The 24,616-nt window shown below is 34.7% G+C and overlaps 4 protein-coding genes, 1 long non-coding RNA gene and 1 pseudogene across 8 annotated transcripts; 4 read left to right on the forward strand and 2 right to left on the reverse strand.

Moving 5' to 3' along the window:
* The first annotated feature begins 1,372 nt into the window (after positions 1 to 1,372).
* On the forward strand, positions 1,373 to 3,358 carry LOC17881624 (mannose-P-dolichol utilization defect 1 protein homolog 2). The gene is made up of 8 exons (XM_006288509.2): positions 1,373 to 1,677; positions 1,751 to 1,904; positions 1,983 to 2,055; positions 2,132 to 2,198; positions 2,303 to 2,362; positions 2,743 to 2,803; positions 2,892 to 2,933; positions 3,040 to 3,358. Exons 1-8 carry the CDS (start codon positions 1,531 to 1,533, stop codon positions 3,141 to 3,143), a joined length of 708 nt encoding a protein of 235 aa, XP_006288571.1. The 5' UTR covers positions 1,373 to 1,530; the 3' UTR covers positions 3,144 to 3,358.
* A 127-nt stretch (positions 3,359 to 3,485) lies between these two features.
* On the reverse strand, positions 3,486 to 5,386 carry LOC17882672 (putative F-box/LRR-repeat protein 8; the record flags this gene model as incomplete). Its single annotated transcript, XM_006286657.2, has 1 exon — positions 3,486 to 5,386. A coding segment is annotated over one exon (1,722 nt), but the record flags the coding sequence as incomplete, so codon positions are not given.
* Positions 5,387 to 9,082: 3,696 nt separating this feature from the next.
* LOC17883855 lies at positions 9,083 to 9,858 on the forward strand. Its single transcript, XM_023780241.1, has 2 exons — positions 9,083 to 9,407; positions 9,650 to 9,858. The coding sequence occupies exons 1-2, from the start codon at positions 9,163 to 9,165 to the stop codon at positions 9,777 to 9,779; spliced, it is 375 nt and encodes a 124-aa protein (XP_023636009.1). The 5' UTR covers positions 9,083 to 9,162; the 3' UTR covers positions 9,780 to 9,858.
* Positions 9,859 to 10,667: 809 nt separating this feature from the next.
* On the forward strand, positions 10,668 to 11,488 carry LOC111829942 (annotated as a pseudogene).
* Positions 11,489 to 13,285: 1,797 nt separating this feature from the next.
* On the forward strand, positions 13,286 to 14,605 carry LOC17883498. Of its 2 annotated transcripts, none has more exons than XR_002833209.1 (2): positions 13,286 to 13,525; positions 13,820 to 14,605. It is a non-coding gene; the product is annotated as an uncharacterized LOC17883498 (long non-coding RNA). The 2 variants fall into 2 exon arrangements; XR_002833210.1 differs by having other exon boundaries at positions 13,830 to 14,605.
* Positions 14,606 to 19,920: 5,315 nt separating this feature from the next.
* On the reverse strand, positions 19,921 to 23,948 carry LOC17884221 (U3 small nucleolar RNA-associated protein 4). Of its 3 annotated transcripts, XM_023780640.1 has the most exons (12): positions 23,726 to 23,948; positions 23,435 to 23,578; positions 23,034 to 23,340; positions 22,879 to 22,942; positions 22,669 to 22,782; positions 22,420 to 22,582; positions 21,988 to 22,135; positions 21,252 to 21,835; positions 20,970 to 21,151; positions 20,602 to 20,862; positions 20,341 to 20,510; positions 19,921 to 20,244 (listed from the first exon to the last, which is right to left on the reverse strand). In XM_023780640.1, exons 1-12 carry the CDS (start codon positions 23,882 to 23,884, stop codon positions 20,174 to 20,176), a joined length of 2,367 nt encoding a protein of 788 aa, XP_023636408.1. In that variant the 5' UTR covers positions 23,885 to 23,948; the 3' UTR covers positions 19,921 to 20,173. The 3 variants fall into 3 exon arrangements, with proteins under 3 accessions (XP_023636408.1, XP_023636407.1, XP_006289536.1); XM_023780639.1 differs by having other exon boundaries at positions 19,921 to 20,510; positions 23,726 to 23,947; XM_006289474.2 differs by having other exon boundaries at positions 19,921 to 20,507; positions 23,726 to 23,946.
* Between the last annotated feature and the right edge of the window lie 668 nt (positions 23,949 to 24,616).

Consider the following 24,616-nt stretch of genomic DNA (forward strand, 5'->3'; position numbering starts at 1 on the left):
TCGTACGGACATTCCGTGCCAAGCTATCCGTTTTGGTATTAGCACTCCGAGAAATAAGAGACAAAGAAAAGGTAGAAAATTCCTCCTTGTCAACAGCTATGTCATCCAGATATGCAGAAAACGATGGCGACTCAAGCGGGGAAGACACCATCTTCACCAAATCCGAGCAGTCTATGAGGAAAGCCACATCTCTGAAATTGTGACCTATCATACATCGCATCGCCCACACCAAAGCTTCGACTTCTGAATGCAAAGGTGAGAGACTCCGTCTACAATTCTTGGCTCCCATTGTAGTTGATCCATCCTCAGCGTTCCGGCAGAACCATCCTAAGCCTGAAAATTTATCTGTGTCCTTCCAAGAACCATCAACAAAACACCTATATCCTGTAAAGTATCAAGGTAGCCGACATCCCCGGGGTTGTAGCCGAGGGATATCTAATGAAGGTTGCCGTTGAGTCTCCACTTCATCGAGTTGGGCCTCTTGCCAAGACTTTGCCTCGTCTTTTGCAATCCGAACCACATCCATCGGACTCTCAGTTCCATTACTGAACACCTTTTCATTTCTCGCCTTCCATATATACCATAATAACCAGGGATAGAAACTATTCGACCCATCCTCAAAGGGCAAACCGAATAAATAATCCATATTAGTGTATACCGATGCTGTGGGAAAACTATGCGGACCCACTGGAATATTCGCCAATGCTACTCTAATAATATTATAGTTTTAGCAAGTAAATATAGAATTATTTTGTAGTGAAGATTCTATTAGCTCTTTAAAAGCGTTTGTAGAGTTAGTTTTGTTATTTTCTGAGTGGACCATGTTCCAGAACTAATAAATTATGTATCTTTTACCAAAATCTAAATTTTTGGTCTACCATATATTAAAATTAGTTCACTCTAATAATAAAATAAAAGCTTACAACTAGGAGAAAATGATGTATATGTCTGATGGGAAACGTGAAGCTGAAGGAACTTCTAGAATTGTATTCCTATTTTCTATCAGTGAAGGTGCTAGTGCAACGACAAAGAAGAGGAAAATAGTGAGGAAGTTCCCTCTTGAATTGTATTCTTATTTGCACTATATATGTATGTATGTATGTATGTATGTATATGTTTGTCAATATATGTGACTCCGTAACATTATGATACAAAAATATATATATCAAAGAATCTACGCAAAAAAATAGTAGGTTGTCATGCCATCGTCTGACATGTTCGAACTGTAAAGGCATAACAAAGTGACATACGAAAATAATAAATGGGCCTTAAAAACCAGAAAATAATAAATGGGCCTCTAACACTATTTCAAAAAACGACACAAAGCTATGGATTGGGATCTTATAAAACAATAAACAAACATAAACAAACATTAAGCTCTCACCGTCACGTTACATCTATCCCCACCGCTGAGACCGCCGCGAAAGGCCGTCTCCTCCGCTACCTCCATAACCAAATCTACCCTCATCGAGGAGTAAGATCCAAGCGTAAGATCAACTGAACAGGAAGAAGAAGAAGAAGCAGAAGACAATGGATTATCTCGGAATCGACATGAGCTGCGCGATCGGATCTCTCCGAAACGGTGAGTTCCCGGAGAAAGATTGTCTTCTTCCTCTAATTTCAAAGCTTCTCGGTTACTGCCTCGTCGCTGCTTCAATCACCGTCAAGCTCCCTCAGGTGAGTATAATCCCAAACTCAAACCCTAACTCCAAAATTGTGTTTGTTGCTTATTGGTTTTTTGATTTGTCAGATTATGAAAATTGTGCAACATAAAAGTGTACGAGGCTTAAGTATTATGGCATTTGAGCTTGAAGTTGTTGGATATACAATTTCACTTGCTTATTGTTTGCATAAAGGCCTTCCCTTTTCGGCTTTCGGCGAAATGGCTTTTCTTTTGATCCAAGGTTTATATGATCATACTTGAATTGGAAAATTGGTGTTATTTGTTATGGTTTCTGATATCATCTTTGTTATCTTTGCAGCTTTGATCTTGGTTGCTTGTATTTATTATTATTCTCAACCAGTTCCTGTAACAACTTGGCTCAGGCCACTACTGTATCCTCTCAGTTTTACCTATGTTTGATTTGAGACTCGGTTGTATTAGGTTTTTCTTAATTCTAAGCCGATACAGATATTGTGCTGTCGCACCAACCGTGCTTGCTGGACAGATTAATCCTACGCTCTTTGAAGCTCTTTATGTGAGGACAACAAACTCCTTATTTTATTCACTTAAGGGTTTGAGTTTGTGTGTGTGAGTGTGTGTGTGTGTGGATACATTTTGAGAGTATGTTTTGTGTTGTAGGCTTCACAGCATGCAATATTTCTCTTTGCAAGACTCCCTCAGATATGGAAGAACTTCAATGTGAGTTTATTTATAAATGCTCAGTTTTTCCTTATCTTTTCCACTCTTCTTGTTTGACTAAGTATGAACGGTGTTTTAAGATTTATAGCTTGTTGATAAATATACGCCTTTATGTTCCATTGATCGGTTTATCAGTAACTGTCATAGTATAGTTTACCTTACATCCTTTCCGGGAAGGGCAAAGATTTTTTGTTTGTCTGAATTGGGAAGGGCAAAGATGCATTTTTACACATTATGTTTCAAACGTTTGATACATGTATTCTCCCATAAATATTTCTATAGATTCTATAGAAGTATACTTTCAGAACTATATATTTGCATAAATTTTGTATGAAGTCTTCTGGCTACTGCGTATGATCCACATTACTCTCTCTATACAGAACAAAAGCACCGGAGAACTTAGTTTCTTAACTTTCTTCATGAACTTTGCCGGGTCCATAGGTAAAAACAGCTCCCTTATTGCATCTTCTATTTCCATTCGATACGTAATGTTTTCTTGTCTCGTAATACTTCTTTGTTTTGTTTGCAGTGAGAGTTTTCACCAGCCTCCAGGAAAAGGCCCCCCTTAGCAGTATCCTTCTCAGCTAATATTTGCTTTTTATTATGCTTGCTATAATCATACAAACACAATGCTTTTTATATGCTTAAATCTGTCATTTTCCTCAACCCTTCCATAGTTCTTACGGGTTTTGCTCTTGGAGTCATCACCAATGGAAGTATCCTGACTCAGATTCTCTTGTATTCAAAGCCTGCTGCAGCAAAGGAGAAGAAAGCCAATTGATAGGGTAGAAAGATGTCCTTAATCAAATACTGTTGTTGAGACCCCCAAAAGAGACTAGTCAATATTGCAATTACGGTCTTTTTTTCTTTTAATACCTGTATGCAAGGATGTTCAAACTTAACCCAGCTACTGCATTATGTTATAGGTTGACTGATAGATTCTTTCTTTTGTGTTGTGCTAATAGCCAAAATCTGAAACTACACAAGTTACATTGATGTCATTGACCAAGATCTATATCCGATGTAAGTTTGTGTTTAGTCTAAGGCCATACTAAATATGTTCTTGTGCGTTTAAACCATCTGCATCATTTAGATATGTATCAGATTAACTGTGGCGACATGATGTGAAACACTTGCTTTTACAAACAGCTTGAGCATTCTAAACAATTGCTGAATCAATGTGACAACAACATACAGGTGCTACACAAATAAAAAACATCTTTCAGAATAAACTAAAAAGAAAGGTCATACTCAGTTTCAAACATGTAGAAGTTAATTGTTTCCACATCCTTTGAATAATCTTTAATCCTGCTGGGAGCTACTACGATTTCCCAACCTTGTCAGTGCAAAAGCAACGTTTCTCCAGCTCGAAAATCCAAGTCTTGACCACCTGATGCTACCAGATGCAATGCCCAGGGTTGGTATTTGCAGTCTGGATGGAGGTGAGTCAACTGCAACCTCTTGTGCTCCACCTTCACTGGCACTAGCCTCGGCAATTGGTGTCTTGGGAGTATCCAGATTGACAATAAGCAACGCTCTTCTTTTCCTTAAACGATGAGCTCCTTCATTGGTCACTCCTCTACACTTCTTAATTTTCACCTTTACCAGATTTGGGCATCCGGCCCCTAACGCTTGGATCCCATCATCAGTAATGGGACAGTTCTTAACGCAAAGCTTCTTCAATGCCAAACATTTTTCAGCGATACAACATAGCTCGGTATCACCTACAGTCTCACTTCCACACAATGCCAATCGCTCCAAGTTAAGACAATTCGAGGCAAGTGCTTCCAAACTTAAGTTTGTAGGGTTCACACCAATCAAAACCAACTCCTGCAAATTCCAGCAAGATTTAGCAACTACTATAAGCCCGTCATCACCGATACGATTTGTCTTCCATCCATCAATGTGAAGCTTTCTTAAAAGTTTACACCCTTCAGCCACCAAAGCAAGGCCAATATTCGTACAATCAGGAGTTTTAACAAGATGCAAAATCTCAACACCCGAACATTTCGATAACGCAATTAGACCCAAATCACTCATCTGAATCTTCTCTAAATGTATCTCAACAATGGCATTAACCTGATTACCAACCGCCTGAAAAACCCGATCCCAGTCCCCGGAACACCTAGATATCTTCAAAGTCCTAAGACCTTTCGCTCCGCTTAACAACGGAGCAAAACACTGACCATTATGCAACTCCTTTAAACAAACCATCTTCAACGAACCCGTAGCTGCTCCGGGGCCTATAAGCTCACTACCCGCAACAATTCCACGCAAACGTTTCACCGACAATTCCTCTAAACCTAAACAATTATCCAACAAACCATTCATCCCTTTAACCCCAAACCCACAAGATCCAAATGACACTTTCTTCAAACCCTTACAATTCTTAGAGAAATCAACAATCCCTAAATCCGAAATCTCACGGCAACCACGGAGCTTTAACCGGGTCAGATTCCGACACTTAACCGAAATCATAACGAATCCTTCATCGCATATACCAAGAGATCTACGATCACTTCTAAGAACCAACTTAGTAACCGAATCAAACCGAGAAAAAAGTGAAGGAATCACTGAGATAAGATCTGATTGAGCTTTCAGAGAGAGACGATGACGACACTGTCCTTCAATCTCTAACCACCGACGGCAGACTAGTGAGCAACGTTTCCGGTCGGCGCAAGTTAGCGATTGGAAAATCAACGGTAAACACTCGTCTGGTAAGATAGAAGTGTAATCGTACGGTTCATCTTCTTCGGCTTCATTGGGTAGTAACGGAGAAGTGAAGTTACTTTTAGATCGCCGGAATGTGGAAGTTGATTGGCCCATTCGACGGTGATGTGGTTCACAGTGTTCCCGCCTACCTCCGGTTTTGGATAAATGTCGCAAACAATTTTGTTTTTTTTTTTCAAGGTTCCATAATTTTGTTTTTTTCTTAAGGATTTGGAGCAGTAGAATAAGTAGGTCGTCGGTTATAAACCGAATCGAACCAAAGATGTGACGGTTTAGGTACTGTACCGGGTAATAGGAATGGATCAATCAGTAGTTTACTGAAATGATAAAAATGCATTATCGAAATTTATAATTGATAAATGTAAAGATGATAAAAAAAGAATAAAAAAAATTACGAGATGTCATTCCGTATCATATTTAATGACGTCTCGTAAGGGTTTGAAATATATGAATAGTAATATCTGTTGTGATACAGAAATTACTTTTACTGTCATTGCAAAGAAAAAAACCTTTGCCTTTTTTTTTTGTCATCTGAATATATTTATAAAAGCAAAGATACATTTTGAGGTTACAAAAGTCGGTGGAAAAACTACAAATTCCCGGAAACCAAACCCCACAAAGGGGAGCAAATGTCCAAAAGAGGAAAGCATAAGCCGGCGAACGACAGAAATGTTCCCAGAGTCACACAGCCGGAGGAAAACGAAATATTCCCAGAAATTAAGCCCAATGGAAAAGAGACATGAAAATACAAGGCAAATATTTCAAGCAGATAGGCAAAGGACGAAACCATAAACTATGACAGGAGCACTAGGCTAAAACCTTAAGCGGAAAGAAAGACTAAAGAACACAAGGAAACACTTCTTCTGAAGCACCTGCGGATGAGATTTATTTAGGATGCCCTCGGCCAATCCTAAAATAACATCTACCTCCTCCTATCACGACGAGAGCTGCTCTCTCGAAACCAAGAACCAGACTTCAGAACCCGACAAGCAAAACCTATGAGTTGAGAAAACCTCGAGCACGCTTTTGGATACGGCTACGACGACTGCCACGTTCATTAAAAGAAAATAAAGGAGGAAACAAATTGGGTAACAGTAGCCATACCTATGTATATGAACTAGAATATACAGAGGTATAAAACTTCTTTATTATGTATAAAGTTTTAAAGAAGTTTTACTCTTTATTATGTATAAAACGTCTTTACTCTATTGGAAAAAGAAGTTTATAAAAATAAGGCCATAACCATTATAAAATGGTTTACTAGATTTTAAGTAGATTTTGGCTTTAGTTTTTCTAAAAATCTGATTTACTGTAATTAAAGATTTTGCAAAATTGGTTTCCCTAAAAATATGGTAATCTAGTTTTTGAAAATTTTTACCCATTTTCAAAGAAAAACCAAAAACTACTTTATAGTGGTTTCTTTCATCGTTTGTGTTAATTCTATTATGTTTCAATTTTTATTTTTCAAAAATTTTAGCAAAAACCAAAAACCAAATATTTAGAAACTAAAAACTAAAATCCAAAAACCAAAAAGCTAGAAACCAATTTAAAAACTCCTTCCAATCATGGCCTAAGTATTCAAAAATGTTTATATATAGAAAAAAAAAATTAACCTAATTTGGTTGAAAGTTTTATTAATATATCCAAAAATATTTAAATATATTAAAAACGTGTTAAACAAAAATGGTTTCTTATGAAAATAAAAAATTAAGATGTTAGAGAAATATAATTATTATGAAATTTTCTTACGAAAAACATAAAGTCATTACAATATCAGAACCTTAAATTACGCATGATAGAACTAATAAAACACACATAAATTAATTAGTACAAGAAAAAAAAACTTTGAAATCACAAAAACAAATTTTAAAAAAAAACTTCTTTCTTAAGTATTTAACAGCGATGAGTCAGCCGACACCGTGGCGGTGACGGAAACGGAACATCAGAGTTGAGTAATATGACGTCATTTCTTGAGTTTAGGGTTCTCGAATCAAAGAATTGCTAAACCAAACACTCATCGCTGAACCAAACCAATCTTGAGTTTCAGTGTTTTTTGGTTAAATTTGGCATGTTAAAATTGGTGAAAGATAGCATGGGGAAAAAAGACGGGTTTTTGATTCAGGTAAATTGCAGAGTGAATTGTTGCTGAAGAAAACATGTGACGCTCTTGTTTTAATTTAAGCGGATTCAACCCATATAAGGTTTGTGTTTCCTTTTGAATTTTACTAATAAAAGGTTTATTTCTTCACTTATTGCCTGCTAGATTGCAAATTTTTTTGAAAGACAAAATAATTAACCATATCATTTGCATAACTTGTATTTTCTGTTGAACTTGAAAAAAAAAAACACTTTTATTGATGAAATTGGCAAATACAGAAAAACAGATGCAACATATGAAAGTATATCAAGAATTTTAACTTTAACTTGGATTTTCCAACTGGTCTTGAACTGTTTGATGGAAGCTAAGGCCTTGAATGGCTGCAGTTTTTTTATTGGTTTTTGGTTTTTGATTCTAAGAAACCAAAAAAATTTCCATTCACGATTCTTATAAAAGTAGATTTCTTTAAATTTAGGAAAACCCGAATTTGTGAGATTTGCTCAATTCCTTCATAAAAACTAAAAACCATTTTTTCAGCTTTCTAACAATAAAATCTACAACAAAAATCAAAAAACTAAATACCAAAAACCAAAAACCAAAAGCCAAAAACCAAAAGTTAAAACCCATTTAAAAACTACAAAACATTCATGGCCTAAGTATATGAAAGGATATTCTTCGGCCATCATCTTTGAAGATTAATGAGTTTATAATATGAAAAGAAGTAAGTGTGTTTCAAAAAAAAAAAAAAAAAACAAAAGTAGGTGTGTTTCTATTCGTGATGAGCAAGCCTTACAGCTTGAAAGTAACATGAAAGATGTATCTTGAAACCTTGGGAAAGTTTCCTAAGTTAAGAAGGCGCATGCTTTGTTTGGTTTTGAGAATCGGTACTAAACATCGCCCCTGTAATTGTACACGCTCCCATAGCAATAACATACTTTGGTTCAGGAAAACTGGGTTATATAATCGTTGTAACTTGTAACAATGGGTATCGTTTAGATTTTTATATTATGCATATCGAATGGAATATTTGATTTTACCTTCGTAATTTTTGTTTCGTAAAAATGTAGGAGATACGATTGGAAACTATATATTATTTGCTTACTATATCTAAATAGTACTATAGAAATTAGTTCGATGAAAAAGAGGAAAGATAATAGTGAAGCATAATTTCGCTTTATTGAGGAGTGAATAAAGGAATGTTAGAAGAATATTCTGAGTTGTATATTGATGAGTGATGACCCTATTGAGGGGTTGTTTTTTTATTTTTCTGCAAGGGCCGAAATTGAGGCCCATTTCAGAGTATTGTAATTTGACTCGAGTAAACATGAAAAATTAATCGGTGAAACATTAAGAAAAATATCCAAGTTGAAATCTGAGTATTTTTTTTTAGAACCTGGCTCGAAAATATTTTTGTACTTTTCTTTTTCTATAAGACTATTTACAGTGGCCTGTTTAAAAAAAAATCAACAGTTTAATAGCATGCAATGGTTCGTTGAAAAAATAGAGAAGCTGAGGTGGATTCATCAGTGTTGAATTAATTCAACCGTTGAATGGGTTAGAAAGAGACAAACTAGACATGTGTCATTTACTAATTGGTTGATATAATTATTATAAATTAAAATATAAATAAATATATGTGTTACTTTTCTATTGGTTGTAGAGATTTTTGTTTTGTTTTTTCCACCAAATTATTGCAGATCATTTATACTTTAGTAAATTTATTTTAAATTTTATTTTTATTATATGAAAATTTATCAGTTTTTGTACTCTATAAAAAGATACTTGTTTCATTTGATTTGGACACCGAAAAAACTTCATTATTTTGTGAAATGGATCCCAACAATAATCCATTTAACACCCAAAATTATACTAATTACCCTTTAACCCAAATCCCAGCAATTATCAACTTCAAAATCCGTCTTCCAACCAACCACAAAATATACCAAATTATGGATTTCCACCAATTTTTTTCATGCCTTCAGTTATTCCAAATTATCCTCCATTTTGTAGTCCAATGATGCCAAATCCTTCTCAAACAAATCATTTTTCTTTTACTCCAACGAGTAATGACAACGTTGGAGTAACTGAATTTCCCGAATTCTCTACTCAAATGGCTCTTGGTGATATGAGCGGTGTTCAAGAAGTCACTCCAAATGCAGAGGATTCAACTCCTTCTCGCCGAAAATGCTCTAAATGGACCACTGAGCAAAATCTGGTGCTAGTAAGTGGATGGGTTAAATATGGCACTGACAGCGTTGTTGGCAAAAACCAAAAAGGAGAAGCATATTGGGGTAAAATTGGACAGGTTCTTATGATAACGCCAAGCGAATGCAACAACGCGGATGATCGGAGAACGATGTATTGGCAGAAGCGCATGAATTATATTTAAGTGGTTCTAAAGATCAACTCGATTTAATGTTTGAATGGCACGCTATTCGTGATCAACCACATTATGGTAGTTTGGTAGGAGGAAATACTTGCTCTGGAAGCAGTGGATCTAAAAGATCTCGTGAGAATGATACAAGTGACTCAAGCTCTGTAGGATCTATTGGTCGTCCAATGAGGAGAGATGCAACTAAAAAAGGGTAAAAAAAAGGCAAAAGCGCAGCTTTGGAAGTGATCACTGAAGAGTGGAATGAATTTAAACAATTGAAGGAGCCAGAGTTGGAACGATTGGATAAAATATCCATGAGGCAAGAGGAGGCGAGCAAATTAATGAAAGAAAGAACTGAAGCTAAGAAGATGAATTTTAAAGTTAAGTCAGAAAGAACATCTCGATGACAAGAGCCAAAAACTGTTGGCGAAGTTGAGCGACGATCTATTATTAATTTTTTTCACTTGTCTATTTGTAATTTATTTCCTTATGCTTTAATAATGTGTATATGTTTCTTTTACTTTAATAATGTGTTTCTCTATTCTTTATCAATAATCAATAATGTGTGTATGTTTCTTGTGCTTTTAATAACGTTTGGTTCTTTCTGTTTTAATAATGTGTATTTGGCTCTTTCTCTGACAATGAACTCCGTGACATGTGGCTTTCTTGTGAGAGAATCAAATCGAATCCAATCCAACCCAATCCTTATCCGTGATTTTTGGACTTTTGGATTTTCAGCTTCGTAGTCTAATGATTTCAACCACTCAATTACTTATATATGAGGACTCTATCTTTCATTAACGTACCACAATACCACAAGTCTCATCATACTAAAAAAAATCAATGGATCCATCTGATTTTCCTTTTGATATTGAAGCTTACAAAGGCAGTCTGAAATCGAAGAGAGATATATCGTGAACCGGTTTAGAGAGCGTCAGAACCAAATAGAAAAAGACTATGCAAGTGGTAGCAAGAGAAAATAATTCAAGAGAGATCATGTAGGTTGATCGGCAAAGTAGTCGTCAATCAATCGTTGGTTTGCGGCTACATGATCTCTCTTGAAGTATTTTCTCTTGCTACCACTTGCATAGTCTTAAATCATACAATTGTATGAGAAAGTATATCTCAGAGTTCCAAATCAAGATGAGATACAAAGAATTCTACATGTTAGCGAGATGCAGGGATTTCCGGGGATGATTGGTAGTATTAATTGCATGCATTGTGGGAATGGAAAAATTGTCCAACGGCGTGGGAAGGTCAATATACCCGAGGTGATAAGGGAACCACTACTGTTATTATTGAAGCACTTGCATCTCATGATCTCTGGATCTGGCATGCATTTTTCGGGTGGCTAGGCACATTGAACGATATAAATGTTTTAGATCGTTCACCAGTGTTTGATGATGTTGAACAAGGAAATACTCCAAGAGTGAACTTCTTTGTGAACCAATGTCCGTACAATATGGCATATTATGTAGCTGACGGAATCTATCCTTCTTATCCCACTTTCGTCAAGTCAATTAGACTTCCTCAGAGTGAACCAAACAAGCTATTTGCTCAACGTCAAGAGGGATGTCGGAAGGATATCAAACGTGCGTTTGGAGTGTTGCAGGCTCGATTTAAAATAATTCGTGAACCAGCTCGCATGTGGGACATAGCTGATTTGGCTATCATCATCATGAGGTCATGTATCATATTGCATAATATGATTGTTGAGAATGAACGAGATACATATGCTCAGCATTGGACCAATTATGATCAATCTGAAGAAAGTGGGTCTAGTACACCACAACCATTCTCGACCGAGGTGCTACCGGCATTTGCAAATCATGTGCGTGCTAGATCTGAGTTACGTGATTCAAACGTACATCATGAGTTGCAAGCAGATTTAGTAAAACACATATGGGCAAAATTTGGTAATTAAGTTATGTGTGATTTTAAAGCTTTATGTGTGATTTTAAAGCTTTATTGTTTTTGAATTGAATTTACTGTACTAAGTAAGTTATTTGTCTTTTATTGTGTGATTTAAAAGCTTTATTGTTTCTGAATTAAGTTGATTGTACTGATTAAGTTTGTGTGTTTTAATATGTCGTGTGTTTATTAATATATTATATTTCATTTTACGTTTTATGTAATTTTATTTGTTTTCATAATGAATATCTATATATTTTGTATATTATTAAAAAAATAAGAATATAAAATAAGAAAAAACCTTTAACTCTTAACTATTTTTATTTAATTATATTCGCTAATCGTTATTAATATATAATCATATAAACAAAAAACATAAATAAAATTAAATATTCTGAAATAAAAAAGTGGGGTCAAATGTTGAATTTTAATAAACAAAACCATTGTAAAGGTTAAAATTAAAATAGTTGTTGAATGATTAGGTGGAAGTGAGAGAAGATGATGTGGAATGAAAAAGAGGATGTTGATTAAATAAACCATCGTAGATAGTCTAATAGGGATTGTATACAAACAAAATAAGTGAAAAATATGGAAGTACGGAAAAATGGGAAAGTGCTAGATTATGATTAAGGTAAGAAAATGGAAAATAAAGGATTAAGGCTTGGTTTGTGCTTTTGTGGCATACCATTAGTTAATACTTTAATACCGATATGATTTATCCCTTTAGTTATATACCATTAGTCAAACTATATTAATTTGGGTGGTATATTATTTTGTATCCAGTTTCTCCAGCGATTATAAACTATAAACTCTAAGCTTTTAGTCGCAGCGACCGAAAATAGGAAAGATGAAAAAGAAAAATGGAAGAGATTTGATAAGTAATTCCCTTGTAAAAAGTTAATAGCCGGTGAGAATTGTGCAATTCTCAAAAAAACATGGCCTATATCTAACTTATATAAATGACTAAAACCAAAGATCTTGCTAGCAACATTCTTTGGATAAATGGGAACATTTTCCAGCAACAATTTATTTGTTAATATCATAATAGGGAACCTTCGTGAACATTCAAAAGATTACAAATAGAATTTTTAGTGTAGTATTATATATTTAACTAGTTATATCTCTATAAATTTTCTTTTATATAATTTGGATTTAATGTTTACAAGATTGTAGAATGTTACTTGAATATACAAAAGAAATGTAAGACGCCTTAGTAGTTTGACTTGTTTTAAACATTTGATGTTCATAAAAAAAGTAATTTTGATGATAAATGTTGGGGAAATACAAGTAAGGATATAAGTAATTTTGAGGTGCTTAGTGAGGTTGATAATATTAAAGTGGTCAAAATTAAATCATAAATAATTAATTTGCTTAAGAGTAGCTGCTTAACTAATATTTTTAAGAAGCTGTGTTTAAAGGTGCTTAAAAACACATGACAATTATTCACTGGTGTATATTTTTTTTAAAAAAATAAATATTATCAACCTCACTAAGCCGCCGATCTATAGTTAATCAAAGTTTGACTTTTTTGAGTGTTTAATGTTTTTAAAAAATGTAATCTTGATGATAAACGTTGAGGAAATACAAGTAAGATATAAGACCAACCTCAACGGGGGTTGTTTGATGAGGTTCTCTTAGTTAAAATGATAAAAAATTATTCAATTAATGGGTAAATTACTGAGAACCGATTCTCTAAAGAGAGTCTTCTTTGGCTTGAAGAGGCGCTGACGTGGACGTTTATAATTGGTTGGACTGTAAAATATATAAAGAAAAAAAAACTCAAAAGCCAAAAAATTTCCTCCTTCTTTCCCGACTCTTCTCTCTTATTTCTCTCTCTCTCTCTCTCGCCGATAGCAAACAGAAAAAATCGAAGGCATGGAACCATCCGTCATAACCGATGCTTTGACGGCGGAGAGTGTTATTTCCGGCGAATCGACGAGAGCTTGGAGGCGTGGTTCGACGGTTCATCGTGTTGCTACAAGGGAAGTGTTTGGGAGGGTGAATCGAAAGGAAGAATCGTTTGGGAGAGTGAATCGAATCAACAAAACTTGTATGTTTTTTATTAGATTGGTTTAATAGTGTCAAGAATTGATGAATTAATCGTTTGTATTGAATAAATTTGATGAAAATCGATTAGGGTTCATGTCGATTTGGGATTTAGGGTTTTCGAAAATTTGGGGATCTATAATTTAGTGTTTGAATTAGCTAATTTTGGGTGTCCTTATGCATGATTGTAACGATTATGAGACATGCTTGATTGAAAATGAATAGGTTTTATGAATTTTTGGATTGAATTACCCTATGTTTATACCTAATTTCTCTCTGTTTTTATGTTAAACGGGAGATGTCTTGAGTTCTTACACCAGTAGGAGATGATAGCAAGTAGATGGGCGATGCAAAACAAGGAAATACACTCAGTTCCAACACACGGTATGTGTTGTATTAATTGATTAATGTGTTTGCTTGTTTTGGAGATTGCTAGGATTGGTTGTTGTCTGTTTTGACATCTTTGTGTATATGTTTTTGTCTGTTTTTTAATTGTGTATATGTATTGCTTTGGCTTCTAGGTGTAAATGTTGTTGATTGATTTGGTTAGTCTTGGATTATGTCTAAGTAATCGATCGTGTATTAGTATATTGTTGTGATTGGATTCTGTTGTAGTATATCGTAATCGATTGTGTAGAAGTGTAAGTTTTGTTGACTGTTTTGGATTGTGTAGAAGTGTAAGTATTGTTGTCTGTTTTGGATAGTGTATAAGTATTGATTTGTTTTTATTTTGTGTTTCATGTGTTTTGGAGTACATGACAAGAGTTCAACGTATGGTAAAAGTTGAAGTGTATGGCTGAGAGAGGTTCAAGGACAAGAGATGAGGACACGGACATGACGTGTATGGCTGAAAGAGGTTCAAGGACAAGAGATGAGGACACAGACATGAAGTGTATGGCTGAAAGAGGTTCAAGGACAAGAGAATATATCTTTGTCGTTTTTAGCACTCACCACACATGTATTCTCTTTTTTTCTGCACCACACCATAAAATGTGTAAACGAATGGACTACATATTATCAAAGTTTCTATAAATAACTTGCAATCGAACACATATTGTTGAATTTGTATAACGTTTCTTCTCTTGCTCTCAATCTCAACATTCCCAGTCTTGTTAAAAATCAAATTTCTTATTTTCCAATTTATCTTTGCTATTTCACTTTCCAACTTCAACGAAGCTATCTTTTCTTTCTATAAACATTGATCTAAACGAATCAATTGTTGTTTTCAAGTTTATTTTCTTGTATGCTTTTTGTTTTTATATTTGCTTCTATTTAATGTAAAATATTTTTTTAAAGTCATGTTTAATTAAGAAATAATAAAATGCAATTATTAAAAAAAAAATTAAATAATTAAATTAAAAATAAAATTTCAAGAACCTTTAGGTTCTTGCCATTGGAACACAATAAATATAAAAAACCCATCACAAACTCTTCATCTAAATTTTTTCAAAATTTATATTAAAAAACTCTCCCATTGTGGTTGCTCTAAGACCACTTCCAATAATGGGAGATACACTATGACTACCTTATCAATACTATAACAATAATTTTGATATAATTTTCTTATTTATTAAAATTTGAATGGCAAATTAAATTAAAATAATTATATATAGACATGTGTCATATAAAGATGAGTTATTTACATGTAGACCTAATTTGTGCAAAACAAATGACAGGAAAACATATTTTTTGCTAAAGGTATTCTTTTCTTATGTATTTGAAAGGAAAACATATTTTTATGGACAATTTTGTCCTCTGAGCCAATGGAATAGTTGAAATTTTCACTTAAAAACATAAATATCTCTTCCTCTTCTCTTCGATTCTCGTTCTCTCTTCCTCTCTTTCCCACTCTTTTCTCTTTTTTTTTTTTTATTGTTCTCATTTTAGGTTATCATTTTAGATATTTATTATTAAAAATTATCTATTTATTTATATACAATAAACTAAGATTATATATTCTTTACATTTTAAGATGCATATTGCTATATTTTTGATGAATTAATTTTATCATACACTATCCATATGTAGTTGAATATTTGTTTATTAATACATGGATGAACAATTTCATATAGTTTTATAGATACTTATATGTGTTAAAAAACATATCAAAGTCTATTTCACCAAAGAATTTGTAGTTTGATGAATAAGTCATAAACCCTAAACCCTATACCTTAAACAGTCTAAACCCTAAACCCAATACCTTAACCAGTCTAAACCCTAAATCCTATACCTTAAACCCTAAATCACATATCTCCAACCCTAAACCCTAAATCAAAACTCTAAACTTAAACACAAAATTCTAAACATAAAACATGAATCTAAAACCTTATACAAAAACATGAATCTACATGTTTTAGTCACACAAAAACATATCAAAACTTATTTCATCAAAGAATTTGTGGTTTGATAAATAAGTCATAAACCCTATACTCTATACCTTAAACATTCAATTTTAAACCCTAAATCATATACCTTAAACCCTAAATCATATATCTCAAACCCTAAACCAAAACTCAAAACTCTAACCTTAAACACTAAACTCTAAACATAAAACATGAATATTAAACCTTAAGCCTTATCCAGCTAAATTTAACTCTTAAACCAAAACTATAAATCATACATTACATCGTAACCTCTAAACACATTAATGAACATCCCAACGTATCCAAACTATAGTAACCACATGGATAGATATCGTAAAGGTGTCTAGGTGAAACGAGAAGGCGGTGATCAAGTTGATGACCAATTACTTTTTATCTGTCTATAAAAGCAAGCCCATGCATTATTGAAATTTGCATTATGGATGGCTTATAATAGATTCAATATAATATCTTAAAAATTAAAGTAAAAAAGTAAGAGATATAACACATGAGAAAATTCATAAGGTAACTTACATCTTAAAGCGAGTAAAAAGCAAATCACATCCTCTAAAAGTATATATCTCTTTCTCCTTATACCAATTTGGTGTTTACCTTTCTCAACAATATGGTGGTTGTGTCAAGGTGACTTTGGTGTGTTGTTATTATCCACGAGGTATCGTCCACATGTTCACAAATTCTTGTACGTTGTCCACGAAGTTGAACAATTCTCATGTAGCGGTCAGTTCTCATGAAATCTGAATTTATCTATGCATCTCCCAGAGAACAATTGTTGTCATCAAACTGTTCAAAGTAACGCTCATTGTATTTCTCTTCGTCTCCCAGGTTAATCCGACAACGACGATTTTTCGTCAACTTGGTATCATTCATACTTGTATTATGATTACCTTCAATCTGAAATTGTCTCTGTTGAGCCATCTGATTGCTTTTTCCCAATTTCAAAGACCCTAAAAATTGAAAGTGTCAATCTTTCTCTATCTATCTATCTATCTCTCTATGGTTTTCCTAACGCAAAAGCTCTCAAAAATTTAAAGCAAACAAAAGAAAAACATAAACTTTTTTCCTACCAGCAAAAGAAACGATTCATAGAACACATTAAAACTTTGAACCAAAAAAGTAAAAAAACAGAAAATGAGCAAAAAAATCTTTGTTTATGTTGATTAAGCTGTTAGTGAAAGAAAAGAAAGACAGTAAAACTACTAGTGAAAATATGACGACAATGGGTGTAGAGCAAGAGAGAGAAAGTGAGAAGCCACTTAAAATATAAATGAGAAAAAATGACAGATTCTATTTTACCTTTTTGCTATTATAATAATAATATAAAGAAATTAGAAAAATGAGAGGAAAAAAGGAGTTAGAGTTTTTCAAGGAGTTGATAGTCATTTCCTTAGAAGAAAGTATAGAGGTAGCAAGAAGTAAAGTAGATATACATGCTTTTCAAACAAAGACTTTTCTAACAGTTTTCAAACAAATACTTTTCTAACCAAAAGTAAAACCATTCTTACTCTCTTTCCTACCTTTCAATTATTTTGTATTATTTTAATTTAAATTAAAGAAATTTATTAAGGCTCTTAAGGTAGTCAAGTTACTCAATAATGAAGAGTCGAACTCTAACGCCCGACCGTCACATCTTCAGCGAGTCCATGTTCACTCTCAATCCATGAGCTTACCTCTATTAATGGGCCTCACAGCTTTCACTAGACCCGTAATTCCATCTATATTCGACGATCAGTTTGCTACGTTCAGGAGGCTTAAATACTTGTTTACCGACCTTACAAATCACCATATAATCTTTTCATGTGTTTTGGTCTTACTCACACAAGTACTGACAATCACTTCCCGGAATGTCACCTATCTTTAGACTACTCTAGCATAATCACGCTTAACTGTGGAGTTATCTCTTGACATCTGACTGAAAAGATAAGTGCACTTTAGTGACATAGGTGACCAAATCAATTCATTTAAACTTCTCCGTAAACCAGGGTCTCACACGAATATACAGTGCCATTAATTATGGAAATTATTACCCAATTTGTGAGAATAATTAGTTGAGAAGTGGACTGATGTTCTTTTCTTTGCTGATGAGTTGGCTAACGAAATGAGGTTGTTAGTGTGGTGAGATGACAAAGAACTCCAAAGTTTAATACTATATCTTATCAACAGAATGTGGATAGAGTTTTCCCCTAAATCTCTTTCTATGACAATAATAAGTTTTTAGTGAGAGAAAAGAATGCATTTAATTTTAAATTTGGTAAATATAATTTATGAATTGAAAAATAATTGGGTTTATCCACTCTTAATTAGCCAATCAAAATATAACAATATGTCATGTCATATTATATTTAAAAATTAATAAAAATGAAAATCATACAAATAAAACAAAATACGGAAAGATAAACTATTGATTTTTTATTTAAAAAATTATAAATCAGTTTGGTTTATGAAAGATGGTTTAGAGTTTATATTTTACAATTAAACAAAATTATCTGTCGGTTTGGGTTAAAAAGGATAATTAGGGTTTAGATTTTAATAAATTAACAAAATTATATTTTGGATTGGGTTTATAAAAGAGTGTTTACGGTTTAGAATTTACAGTTATACAAAATTATATCTCGATTTGAGTTTATAAATAAAGATGAGGGTTTAGATTTTTTGGTTAAACCAAATTATAAATCAGTTTGGGTTTTAAAGTAGTAGTTAATGTTTTTTTTTTGTTTTCTTTACAGCAAAAAGAGTTCATACATTCAAGCTAAAAACGGTCGGTTTTCTTCAAAAGAGAACCAGTCCGGCGTAGAAGAGCTTACATGGGAAAGATAGAACCTCGCAAACATGCCTTTTTAGCAAGACAGTCAGCTTGAATGTTATTAGTGCGTGGAATAAAAGATAAACTAAACGATGAAAAAGAGTGAAAAACAACTTCAGAAATAGAAAGTGAGATAATGAACCTCATTGCCCAAAGAAGGGCTTCAAATTCGGCGTGAAGTAGATAGCGTCATAAACTTTTTAAACCCATGAAAAGGGGATGATGATTAGAGAGAATTATCCAACCAATACCACTTAGAGTGCAAGAAAACCCAAGATCCATCAACCTGACAAACCAGCCTCCTCGAACTGAGGGGAGACGTCTCTAGCGGAGAAGGAGTAGGGAGGGAATCTAGGAACGAGTCACGCATTCTCGTTAGGCGAAAATAATCTGCTTCTTTTATTGCTAAAAGACAAGTGTCTGCAGGGTGGCCATCCTTGTTCTCATAGACTTTGGAGCTGCGGGCCTTCCAAATGAACCACATAATCCATGGAAAGATTCTGGTGATTTCCTCGTTACCTTCTAATTCCTTAGCTCTCCAGTAAAGGTGATCCAAATTTGTGAACAAAGAAGAGGACGGGAAGACGTTGTGAATGATAGGGAACTGGGCTAGAGCCCACACCTGGAAAGTCGGAGGGCACTCGAATATCATATGGTTTATAGTCTCCTCGTGAAGTCCGCACCGGGGGCACCAACGATCTGTGCCAGAATGACGGTCAGCTAGACGTTGACAAGTTGCCAGACAGCCCGTGGCAGTTTGCCAGAGGAAATGTTTAATTTTTCTTGAGGTTTTGGATTTTCCATGATTGTGCTTGAAGGGACGTGATACTAGGGTAATAGTTAAGATTTATATTTTACGATTTAAACGGAATTATATATCAGGTTAGATTTATACAAGAGTGGTTATATCATACGAATTCTGTTTTCATCTGATTTTTATTATTTCATATTAATTTATTTGTAAATATAGTATGATGTGGCAAATTAATCACTTTTTTTATTTAGTTAATCTAATAGGATGTGAATCCAAGGTGAATCCAAATATTATCCTTCTTAACTTATGTAAGAACTTTCAAATATCAATCTTTCAGATTTAAAAAGAATAATGATTTTTTTTAGAAGTAATTCATAAAAATCTATATACATATTTGTTTTCTGAAGACGCGCATACAATTATTTGGGGCCAACTATAACCTGTGTTTGATCGATTTTGAAATATAAAGATTTAGAACCAACTCAAAAGAAAATAATTAATGTTGAAACAAAATTCATTTCCTGAGGAGACATTACACAACATATGGATGCATCAATAGTTAAAAAGACAAAGGGAAGAAAAAAAGAAGCGTAAAACAGTTTGTTTCTTCACTCTCAACATCTCTATCAGCCATTCTACTTAGTGTACCCTCTTCACCAGACGAACAAAAAATTGGTCATTGGTCATCTTCTTCAGACAAACAACTCCATTGTCTTTTTAAGTTCCAAATATATGTCTGTCCACTGGTTGAGTATCCAAACTCTTGACAACATCCATCCATGGTTTCTCTATCACCAGGATTGAATTTTTAGAAAGGTGACCGACGAATAAAACTGGATGCTTTGAGGGTAATATTTCAAAGTTCTTTTTCTCATTACTCTTACCCTCCAACTGGTACTCTTCTAACCTACGTTTTCGGTTCGAACCCTTTCCCTTTTTCAAGCCCATGTTGACGAGCTTACCTTCTAGCGTTTTCGATAGATTGCCATTTGGTAACCCATTCTCTTCATCTTCTTCCACAGGCTTTCCAAAGTCGATCAAACACTTCGCCCTGCTATGCAAATAAAATATGACGTTTTACGATTATGGAAGTTTCTATATAAATGAAGATTTCAGTTTGACTAAGCTATAGTGCTGACCAGTACCTGGAACTGTAAACTACCACAGACGATGAATTTGGCGACGGGGAGAATGAGAGTCCAATTACCTCGCCAGGGAATTCTTGATACCTCTTTGGCAGAACATAAGTGTGTAGCAACGACCACTTGCCTAACTGTCTAGCCTCGACATCAAAAGTAAAGACCTGGTTTGAGGAGGTTGAGATCACAAGCCCATTGTTATTCCAAGGATGAAAACCAGCAGCTGCAACAGATGCACCATCAAGCCTTGATATGAACCAGTGCTGCCTGTCAATTAAAAAGCCAACATCAGAATTAAAACGTCAATACAGAACTAAAATCAGCTGGAGCATTATAAATAAAATAAAGCAAGCAACGCTTCACCAAGTTCCCACCTTTGTGTTTCGAGGTTGAATACATAGATGTCCCCAAAGCAATTGATAGCAGCTAGCCACTGGCCATCTGAGCTAGTATACAATTTGGTTATCGGAGGCTCCATTGGTGGAGCTTCACCTTCATGCTCCTCTCGAGATGGTGTAAATGCATATACTAGCTCCAAACTACTAATGTCAATGGTCTGCCAAGAAAATTATGGTACAGAAGTTAGGGTAAATTCAAACGTTACACAGAAATTAAACAGGAGAATTACTGATTAATAGCACAAATTGAGCACATACATATATCCTTCTATCGTGCCCTGCTATTATTAGGCAAGAGCTGTCTGAACTGAAAACCATGGAATGCGCAAATGGGAGTTCAGGAAGTCGCCTTCTACTGACACTCCATGGATTCTTTGCAAAATCACTTTTCTTCAACTCAAACAGACTGGGGCCGATTTGGTCAGAATAAGCAAAAAGTGAGCCAGTGTTAGAAATTGCACTGCATATGATCTTCCTGGAATCTCTACTTTTAACACAAACCAATGACTTTGTTGAGGCACGTCCACTAGAATCGCTGCTTACGTTAAGTCGAAGAATATCTAAAGTACTAATACCCTGAGCTAGGAGAAGAGAAGTCTTATTGAACACCGAATTATGTACCATTTGCATGGGCACTCTCTGAGGCGCAGGGCATATATCATGTGGGGAGAACTTGGTAAATTCCTGAATTGAATATGCAAAAAGCTTTGCATCATCACCAGCAGAAATAAGCATCGGAACACCCAAATGAGCCCATTTATGGTAAGTAAAGTCAACTGGCTTCCCCTTTTTACGATGTTTACGACTTGCTTTATCTGGCAATATATCATCCGGAAAAGGATCTGCAGAAAAAAGGGACTTAATAACTAAAGAACAACCAGCTTTTAGATATGTGTCTATTGGCTAAAGTAAGCATCCTAAAGGAAAACTAATTGCAGATCATATATCACAGGACATCATCAATATGATAATAGAATCTCGATATGATACTGACCTTCTCGACTAATTGGTACAGCAACTGTAAGAGCTCTGATGTCATGTGTATGAGCCTTAACATAACCAATATAATCCCATTTCTGAGAGGAAGAAGGCTTCAATTCTTGAGAATTGTTAGTACTACCGGAGAGCTTATAAAGAATAACCTACAGATAGGATAACCAGAGAAGTAGAATGTTTAAAACCATTGCAGTAAAACAAAGTTTTCAGAAAAGCACTTTTCTCAAAACATATATCTAATTTCTACAATTGGTCAAAGTATTTGTTCCTAGTATAATTAATAAGTTCATCTACTGGAAAAAGGAAATATGTCAATTAGCAAAAAGCCTTCACAATTACCTTGATAAACTAATATATATTCAACTATATTCTAAAATCATCAGTTAGATATTTTGTGTAACAATTACTGCATTCTAGTAATTTCATTTACCTGTCCATCCGCACCAGCAGAAAAGACACGATTATGGCTGGGGGCTGCTGCAAGAGTATTGACATCACCTTTATGATTAGAGTGTGATTCCAAAAGGGTTCCAAGCTGACTATCCCAAAATTGTACTGTTCCTGTACTATCTCCACTCACAAGAACTGAACACCTAGAGTAAGCATGTACATCCTCAGTATAAGATATATAAAAAGCAATAAATGTTGAAGTTTAACATCATCATCTAATCATCTATACCTCAAAGAAAGAAGTGACCAAACACAGATCTCAGAACTATTTCCCAGGCCTCCAAGACCAACTGTAATTCTGTATACCTCATGACATGAGTTAGCGTCCCAGCATCTTATCAGCCTACAAATAAACGTTGCAACAAAAGAAAGTTACTCAGAATAACTTATCAACACCTATACAAGTAAACTAGATCTTTAATGAAGTCTACAAACTCACCCATCACTGCTACCCGAAAAGATCCTCTTTGCATCTGGACTCCATGTTACACTTAAAGCACGTCCTGTGAAGATAAATTTCTAATAAAGCTAAGTGAACGAAAAAGATAACGAATCGAGATTAATACTATAACAGGGGTGGTGAAGATGTCTTACCACTGACCCTAGGCAATGATCTATAGTAAGTTAACTTGTCTAAGTCAGAGATACGGTACAGTCTCACACAACCATCATCACAAGCAGTAGCAAGAAGCCTATCTGTATCCTCAGATATCTCATGAAACTCATCCGAGTCAGAATCATCTTCTTCACTCCCACTCTCTTCTTCATCATCATCATTCGATTTCTCACTCGAGTAACCATTCTCAATCCCTTTAGCTTTACCTTCTACATCACCTAAGGGTACATTAACCGGAGCCAATGCCATTTGCCAGATTGAAACTCCAATTGACTCTAGCACAATCTGCATAAACATAGAACGACACACAAAAAATCTAAATATGCCACAAAATGTAAAGAAGAGAATCAAAGTATGAGACTTTGAGAGATGTTAAAACCTTCTGCTTCAAATCGAAAAGATCCCATTCAGAAATCGAGCCATCGATGCTTGAAGAAAACAAACGACCAGAAGGCAGCCCAATAGAACCAGCACGGCACCACGCAAGAGACGAGATTCTCGAATTTGGATCGCCATGGATAGTCTTAACCCCGGAAAACAAAAACCAAAAAAACACACAAATCAACTCGACATACTTCACGAATCCAATTCGATTTCGCTAAAAGAAATTTAGCCAATCGGGAAGAGAAGAACTAAGGTTTTTCCAAAGAGGAAACCGTAGAGTACGTACGAGTTGACAGTGCCATCCAACGGCGCCGGGGGAGACGAGCCAGATTTCAAGAGAACCGTCCTCGCGAGCCGCGGCGACTTGAGAGTCGTCGGCGCTGTTAACTAGGGCTACCACCGGAGATGGTTTCCAGTCAACGGAGCTACAACGGTACTCAAGCATGGCGGTTGAAGGAGAAGTGAACACTCTGAGAGAGACGGAGATGAGAGAAGAAGAGAAGGAGGCGAACAAGCATTAGGTTTTTGAGGGTTTTACCTAAAGGCCTTATGGGGGCGGCAATTTAAAAACGGGTCCGGGTCGCCCGCATTGGATCCAACCCAACAGAAACCCTTCACTTATATATTTCAAATATTCTAAATTTAATTTATATTTAAAAAAATGTTGTAACTATTCATTCTCTGTTATAAGATGATTACATGAGCATAATTTGTTTTGAAGGTTAAGAAGATACAATAGATACCCAAATTTATGTTTAATTGGTGAAAAAATAATTACTAAGATTTTCATGTCATAAAATAAGTATTAAAATTGTGTTGTTAAAGACCGTTTAAAAATAATAATAATAATAATAGAAAAATTAGGTTTTCTTCCGTGTCATACACGGATTAATATTATATTAAACAACATTTTAAAACTTGATACCATATATGTCCATACATAATTGAGAATATTATGGGTGATGGAGAGTATCCTCATGAAAAAGATTGATTGCTAAGCATTTGAGTTCGACAATGTAGAGCTAGTCACAATTGTACAGTCTTTTTGATAAGTGGTCGGCCTTCTCCAACCTCCTTAGTGTTTTCTGGAAGCTTCACTCTTCTATTCCCTTGCTTTTCTTTATCCAAGATCCCTCGTTATTGCGGATGGTTAACATGTTCTTCTAGATTTTAACTT

This window comes from Capsella rubella, unplaced genomic scaffold, assembly GCF_000375325.1.
Source record: "Capsella rubella cultivar Monte Gargano unplaced genomic scaffold, Caprub1_0 scaffold_6, whole genome shotgun sequence".
In the NCBI taxonomy this organism is placed as follows: domain Eukaryota; kingdom Viridiplantae; phylum Streptophyta; class Magnoliopsida; order Brassicales; family Brassicaceae; genus Capsella; species Capsella rubella.

What these genes read in the sequence shown, in the direction of transcription:
- LOC17883855 (XM_023780241.1), top strand. Translation starts at nt 9,163, where the DNA reads ATGCCTTCAGTTATTCCAAATTATCCTCCATTTTGTAGTCCAATGATG. An exon ending in ACCACTGAGCAAAATCTGGT is followed by an intron (nt 9,408 to 9,649) that starts GCTAGTAAGTGG and finishes ACATTATGGTAG; the next exon opens with TTTGGTAGGAGGAAATACTT.
- LOC17881624 (XM_006288509.2), top strand. Translation starts at nt 1,531, where the DNA reads ATGGATTATCTCGGAATCGACATGAGCTGCGCGATCGGATCTCTCCGA. An exon ending in ACTTGGCTCAGGCCACTACT is followed by an intron (nt 2,056 to 2,131) that starts GTATCCTCTCAG and finishes AAGCCGATACAG; the next exon opens with ATATTGTGCTGTCGCACCAA. An exon ending in GAACTTTGCCGGGTCCATAG is followed by an intron (nt 2,804 to 2,891) that starts GTAAAAACAGCT and finishes TTTTGTTTGCAG; the next exon opens with TGAGAGTTTTCACCAGCCTC.
- LOC17884221 (XM_023780639.1), bottom strand. Translation starts at nt 23,884, where the DNA reads ATGCTTGAGTACCGTTGTAGCTCCGTTGACTGGAAACCATCTCCGGTG. An exon ending in TGTACCAATTAGTCGAGAAG is followed by an intron (nt 21,836 to 21,987) that starts GTCAGTATCATA and finishes TTTTTTCTGCAG; the next exon opens with ATCCTTTTCCGGATGATATA. An exon ending in GTGGTAGTTTACAGTTCCAG is followed by an intron (nt 20,511 to 20,601) that starts GTACTGGTCAGC and finishes TTATTTGCATAG; the next exon opens with CAGGGCGAAGTGTTTGATCG.